The 6,864-nt window shown below is 51.8% G+C and overlaps 1 protein-coding gene across 3 annotated transcripts in view; it reads right to left on the minus strand.

Moving 5' to 3' along the window:
• Nucleotides 1–3,121: 3,121 nt before the first annotated feature.
• AGFG2 (ArfGAP with FG repeats 2) overlaps nt 3,122–6,864 on the minus strand; it is a 35,759-nt gene continuing 32,016 nt past the window's right edge. For all 3 annotated transcript variants that reach the window (XM_006155713.3, XM_014590584.2, XM_006155711.3), the window contains 6 exons: nt 6,487–6,589; nt 6,196–6,278; nt 5,941–6,024; nt 4,243–4,371; nt 3,909–3,994; nt 3,122–3,567 (listed from right to left, as the gene is read on the minus strand). In XM_006155713.3, coding sequence (XP_006155775.1) covers nt 3,508–3,567; nt 3,909–3,994; nt 4,243–4,371; nt 5,941–6,024; nt 6,196–6,278; nt 6,487–6,589 — 545 coding nt within the window. In that variant the 3' untranslated portion in view covers nt 3,122–3,507. The remainder of the gene's footprint in view (nt 3,568–3,908; nt 3,995–4,242; nt 4,372–5,940; nt 6,025–6,195; nt 6,279–6,486; nt 6,590–6,864) is intronic.

Genomic DNA, 6,864 nt, shown 5'->3' on the forward strand with positions numbered 1-6,864 from the left:
GAGGCCATTGTGTTGCCCCATTAAGACAGTATCTGAGGAGGTCTCTCAGGTAAAGGGCAAGCTATAACAAGAGAACAGAAGCAAGGGAATGTATTGAATAGTTCTTCTTACACTAGGTTGAGGGCCAGGACCCTCCACTTGCCAGGAAAGGGGCCTATTTGTGAACTGAATACTGGAGAAGCCACTGTGCCATGTGCATGATCTTGGATCCTCAAACACCTTTTCAAAGGTCATGCTGAGAATGAGAAGAGAACCAACCATATGACAAAGATGACCATCTGGCTAGTAGGGAAGTGATGCCAAAGGCCTGCTCTAGGTGCCCTCTGGTCAGCCAAATCCCCTCAAGAGCAGAGATGTTCACAGCTCTGGTGAGCAGCAACAGGTGTGTTGGCTGGGAGGAGGCAGGTATGCAATGGATCTGTAAGTGGCCACCTAAATTGGACTACTTGCATGACCATAGCCCCCAGTGTGGCCAAGGCCTTGATATAGCACCCTGTATGTGCACAGTGCCAGGACAAAAAACACATCTGCCTGCCCGTCCCCTTCAGTGTCTTGCTCCCTTCTGTAGGGCCCACTTCCCTGCTGTGTACTTGTCTCCCTAGTCCCCTAGGCTCGATTTGAACCTACCCAAGGAGGGTATCCTCATACCTTTTCCCTGCTCTCCATCAACCAGGTCACCTTGCAACACCCCAGTCCTAGTGAGATCACAGTTGTTGTCACAGAGACCATCTCTAAACCACCTTGTCAATGAACCCTGAGTGCGGCTGGGGGGTGGCAGGTGGGGGGAGGGTATATCAGGAAGCCACAGGGGTGTGAGTGCCACTTAGCTACAGGAGGCTCAATAGAGGAGGGAAGGGGCCTGAGGACTGGGACTATTCCATGTCAAGAAAGGCATTTGCAGTTCTAGCCTCGCCCTGTGCCCAGAGGACTCTTGATTTTCCTGCCCTAGGGTCTGAGGCTGACCTGGCATGACTTCTCTGATTGGTCATCCAGCCCCGGCCACTGAGCTGGCTGAAGTCCATGTCGGACAGAGTGACTGGAAGGAGAGTAGGGAGGACTACAGGGAGGCCCAGGCACCAGGCATGGGTGTGACTGAAATACACAGAGAAAGGTCTTCGGCTCCGTCTTTTAAACCTCGATTCCAAACCTCTGTGCTTTGTGAGTCAGAAAAGGTGAAGGAAGCTGGGGGAAAATGAAAAAGGCTCCTCATCCCACTACACCATAACCTTCCTCTCCCTCACTCTAAGCAGAAAGAAAAGAATGGGAAAGTGAAATAGGGAGGACAGAGAGAGAATTGAGGGTGGCAAATTAAATTACCAGGAGAAAAGGAACAGTGAGAACATGAACAATCCAGGGAACAAAGGATGTAGGCCACCCTGGGAGACCTCACTGGGTGGAAGGAGGGTGGAGGCTAGGAGAGCAGGAACACAGATGCAGGAAGGACGGGGGCTTATTCTGGGGAAAGGGTAGGAGGCAGTTGGGCAAATAGCAACAGCAGAGATATTTCCAGAAAAATCTGCAAAGTCAAAAAACTGATAACCCAATACCCACATCTCTTTGGTGTTTTCTGTGGAAGACCCAGAGAAATCTCAGGAATGAATAGCCAAAGGGCTTAAGTTCCTGGGCAATGGTGGAACAGGAAGAGTTTCTCCAGGCCTTGGGCTAATCAGCAAGGCTGAGTCCTAGGCCTCTTCTCAGCCAAATGTGGTATTTACCCCACTCGGCCTGTCTTGTCACCATACAAACAGCTCAAGACACCATGGCTGTTGACAAAACATCCAATTGAAGTAGTCTGGGGAGAGGCTGAGAACAGACCAGACCCAGGTGTGGTCTAGTCCTCCTTGCCCACCCCCAGCCCTGGTGAGAAATGCTCCCTCACTACATCTTCCCAACTGCAACCTCCTGTAGGGGTGTAGTCCCCCCGCCCCACCCCAGCGCTGTACTCCTTCCCATTGTGAACATGAGACTATGGTTCAGGCAGAGGCTATTTCTGTCTAGCAGCGCCACGTCCCTGGCCAAAGGCAGCATCGTTATGGACCTGGGCAGTCCAGACCACAACAAAGTCAAGGATCAGTTGTAGGACCTGTGGCCCCTTCAGCTGACCCAAAGCAAGACCATGAGAGCCATTTTCTTTTTCTTTCAAATGCAGTTCTTTTCCAACATTGCCTGCAAATAGCTTTGGTGCAGAGATTTGGGGGCAGGGGAGGCATGTGGAAAAAAGAAAGAAAAAACAAACAAAAAACAAAACAAATCCAAACCCCAGTCAGCTGCATAAATCCTCTCCCTGGAAAAACCCAGGTTCTGGGGTAGTCAGGAAACATGGCTGCCCTCCCCCTACCCCTGGTGCTCCAGCACTGATGGTTGAGGCACAGACGAGGATGTATCCCATTCCCCTACAGAAGAGCTGTCTGAGAGAGGGAGAATGGCTGGGTGTGTGTGTCTGTCAACAAATCCAAACCCCAGTCAGCTGCATAAATCCTCTCCCTGGAAAAACCCAGGTTCTGGGGTAGTCAGGAAACATGGCTGCCCTCCCCCTACCCCTGGTGCTCCAGCACTGATGGTTGAGGCACAGACGAGGATGTATCCCATTCCCCTACAGAAGAGCTGTCTGAGAGAGGGAGAATGGCTGGGTGGGTGTGTCTGTATGTATGTATATGTATATATATGTATATAACTGCGTAGATGTAGATATATATATATATATATATATAATAGGCTATATTAGAAAAGTCTCTCTATGTATAAATATAAAACACTGGTATCCAAACTTGACACCAATGGCTAACTAAAGTGCTTGACAGGAGTTGGGCAATGTAAGGACACAGGTAAAACTATTCATCCCAGGTGCCCAGGATGAGGGAGAGGGACTGGGAAAGCAAAACAAGGGAGGGCATCCTTGGTAGGGCAGGAGGCAGGAGGCAGGAGGCAAGCATACACCGGGCAGGCTGGACACAAGGGCAGTGTGGTCATGACCCTAAGTTAACAGCAGGCCTCATCTTTCCCTTACTTTCCCCACTGTGTTCCTAGCCATGAGGAGCACAGTGTTGGAAAGCTGAGCATGGGAGAAGTTATTCCCAAGGGAGAAGGCCGGTCAGCCTGTGCCCACAACTTCCTCCATTCGTGGGGCTGGGAGTGAGGAGAATGCTGTGTACACCCAGAGCAGGAGAGGAGGACTCCCATTATAATTAGTAATTCAGAAATAATGCAACACCATCACTGTTCCAGGTCAGGCCCTGCCTTCAGTCCTCCTAGGCCTCCTGCCTGCATGGGGGTTGAAGGAGGGAGGAAAGGAGAAAGCTTTGGGGCAGCTGACCTGGAAGCTGCTCTGTCATCTGTAAGCCCCAAGCAAAGCATTAGCACCTCCACCATCCCCAGACTCCTACCCTGCAAAACAAGGCCGATTCTTGGTCTTAGACCCACAGAATGCACACAGGCAAGTGGTCACTAGAGCTCTAGGGAGTAGAGGGACCCCAAAAAGCAGGAGAGAGGCCCCCCAAAGACACAATGCTATAAGAATGGATTGGTGGTTGGAGGTTTAGAGGCAAATGGGCTTGATGAAGATCCAGTCTGGAAAAAAAAGAACACAAAATTATTAGATTGGAGGAGAACTGGAGGCCATCAAAGAAACACAGTTAAGGATTCCCTTTTCTCTCAAAGTTACTGTGCTGAAGGGAATGGGAAAGTGAGGGAGAAAAGAGGCATATGGAAGGGGCAGGAAGTGTGGAAGATGACATGGCCTAGAACTGAGACCCAACGCCCAATCTATGGTCCCTGGCCCGGACAAAGCAGAACTTCAGTTCCACTGCACATTGCCGCCTTTTGGAAGGATTCTGTCCCCAACCTGTAGGGTGAAAGATGTCACCCCACACCTCCCTACCCCACAGTTTAGCTGACACTGGAGCACTCACCATGAAGGGGTTGGTAGAGATCCCAGCTGGCTGGCTCAGTGGCCTCTGCCCCAGCTTAGCTGATCCTAAGTCCCCAAAGGAAGAGCCTGCAGGCAAGAGCAATAACTCAGCTGACATGAGCTGGGCTCCACCTTCCTGGAGGACAGGCACTTGCCAGCTCCCCAGTAAGATAGGAAGAGGGCCTTCCTACACTGGGGAGCAGAGGTGTGAAGCAGAGTCAAAGTCTACAGGTCAATCTGCTACTTCCCTGGCCCCCTGCTGGTCAAAGAGGGCACTAGCTTCGATGTCTGAGAATATGTGGACACACAAGAGTGAGTACATCCCAATCTCTTACCATTCTGCTGCTGAGCCAGAGAGGTCTGTGGGGGGAACAGCGGTGGTGGGAAGGTGCTCGCAAAGGCCCCAGTGGGTGGCACTGCCTGGGGGAAGCCAGGCCCAGCACTGCTCATCCCAAAGCTGGGCCCTGTGGAGTGAGACATGAGGCTCTTGTGAACTTCTGGAAGGTAATAGGGGCAGTTTTTCTTAAATTCCTCCAAGATAAGGGAGTGGGATATAATTTTTCCCTATCGGAGCCACACAGCAGAAGGATCCTGAGTGAGCCACGGAACCCTCTACCTTCTTATGCAACACATCAATCTACGCTTTTCTTGCCCCTAGGGGTTTGTGGCAAGGTCAGCAGGTTAGGGATAAACACGGTCCTGGTCCAGAACTGGGATCCACTCTCTGCTACTTAATAAGCTGCATAAAAAAGAACAATTCTCTGTGCCTCAGTTCTTTCATCTCTAAAATGGTGATGAAACTTATCTCATAGGGCTTACTGGGAAAAGAAAACAATGATGGAAAGCACTCAGCCCCAGGCTGGTCCCAGGGGTCAGCTCCAGTAGCTGTTTTCTCTTTGGGACCTCAAGGTTTAAGAGAAGCAGAAGGGGCAGCCTGGGGGTGGAGGGGGAGTGGGGGGTAGATCGGCCTCGACAAGCATGACTTTGAAGAGAGAAAGCCAGAGATGGGTAAGGCCCGGTGAGAGGAGACAGCAGACTAGCTTGAGGACAGGGAACTGGCCATAGTTTCCAGTTTAGGCTTATGCTTGGAATACAGCAGGTGGGAGGGCTGGGCACCCACAGGGGCATGACCAGGGCTGGAGACAGGACATTCACTGCCACTGAAACAACCTGCAGAACTGGCTCAGTAAGTAGCAGTCTGTTTTGTTCTGATTCTAAACTTCTGATTCTGTGACTTGGACACTTTTTTTTTTTTTTGAGAGGTTTTCGCTGAGTGGGGGGTAGATCGGCCTCGACAAGCATGACTTTGAAGAGAGAAAGCCAGAGATGGGTAAGGCCCGGTGAGAGGAGACAGCAGACTAGCTTGAGGACAGGGAACTGGCCATAGTTTCCAGTTTAGGCTTATGCTTGGAATACAGCAGGTGGGAGGGCTGGGCATCCACAGGGGCATGACCAGGGCTGGAGACAGGACATTCACTGCCACTGAAACAACCTGCAGAACTGGCTCAGTAAGTAGCAGTCTGTTTTGTTCTGATTCTAAACTTCTGATTCTGTGACTTGGACACTTTTTTTTTTTTTGAGAGGTTTTCGCTATAGGGCGCGTGCGCTCGCCAGACAGACGGAGAGAGAGAGAGACAGAAAGTGAGAAATCACCCCCCAGGGGGGATGGCCACGCCGCAATCCATTCTCCTTCATTCTCCTCTCAGGATCTTGGGCACGCACACACACGCGTCTGGCGTGAGTTTTAAGCCACCGGATCCAGGATGTGAACCGCAGTCGACTACATGGGAGTCCAGCGACATTGCCATTATGCTAACTGCTGGTCCCGGACACTTTTACTTTTAAGCCACTAGGTGGCCTGGAACTGAAAATGGGACTGGCCTGGGCTACTGAAGTGTGGACAAGGAAGAACCAGGGCTGCCCACCACTCTTCTTGACAGTGAGATGAAGGGCTAATGGCGAGAGCGGCAGGGAATTTGTGCCCTGAAGAGAATCTGAAAAGGTCAGGGCAGGGAACAGTGCTGGAGGCTTACCTGGAGCCAGGCCATTGGGCTGGAATGGGTTGGTCGAAGGCAGCGGGGGCTGGGCTGCAGGGGCTGCGAAAGGGTTGGTGAAGGCTGGAATAGGTAGAGGTGGGATAAAGAGGAGGTTACTTTATTTCTCATGGCCTCATCCTGAGATGAGTGAGCATTCTTCTAAATCTTGCCTATGTCCTCCTCTTTCTGTCCAGAGACCTAGTCTCCCCCAACCTTGGATCCCCTTCTTGGGTCTCCACAGATAGGACTCACCTCCGAAGGCAAGCCCAGTGCTGCCACTGCCGCCTGTTGTGGCAGACTGGAGTGTGGGGACCTGGGCAGCCATCCTGAAGATGCTGCAAAATGGGGAGAGAAGTTAATGTGGATGTCCTTCAGGACCAAGGAGATAAGCTGAGGAAGGGATCAAGAGGTACCAACCCATCCTGCTCTCAAGGCAGAAGAGGGGGTGTGAGGGAAAGGAGGGTAGGCTAGAAGGACTGGGTAGGCTTGAAAGCAAGGCCAGTGTTTCTGGCCTGCTCTCTTGCCCTCAGTGTCCAGACCTACCTGCCAGGGATCCCTCCAGCTGACACCCCAGGTCCTAGGAGGCTGGTTGGCTGACTGGCAGGTGCAAGAGGAGCCGCACCAAATGGAGTCACCTGGCTGCTCCCTGGACAAAGCAAGGTCATAAAGCAGAAAGTGCTGGGGTGAGATAGGATGGAAGGAGCAGGAGAGGAGATGGAAGTGGGACTGAGTGAAATGATGGCAGGAGAAGCCCCCACTTTGTTCTCTGAGCTAGCCCATTTTTCCACAGACTACCCAGTTCAGGAGGGCTTGTCTCCCTCTGAGAATTCTGGGCAAGGTGATAACTCAGCCCTTCTCAGTCTCCCTAGTTCCCAAAACCACCATTGAGGCCAGATGGTGGTGCAGCAGAATACGACGCTC

The sequence above is a fragment of the Tupaia chinensis genome, unplaced genomic scaffold, assembly GCF_000334495.1.
Source record: "Tupaia chinensis unplaced genomic scaffold, TupChi_1.0 Scaffold000465_1, whole genome shotgun sequence".
Lineage (NCBI taxonomy): Eukaryota > Metazoa > Chordata > Mammalia > Scandentia > Tupaiidae > Tupaia > Tupaia belangeri.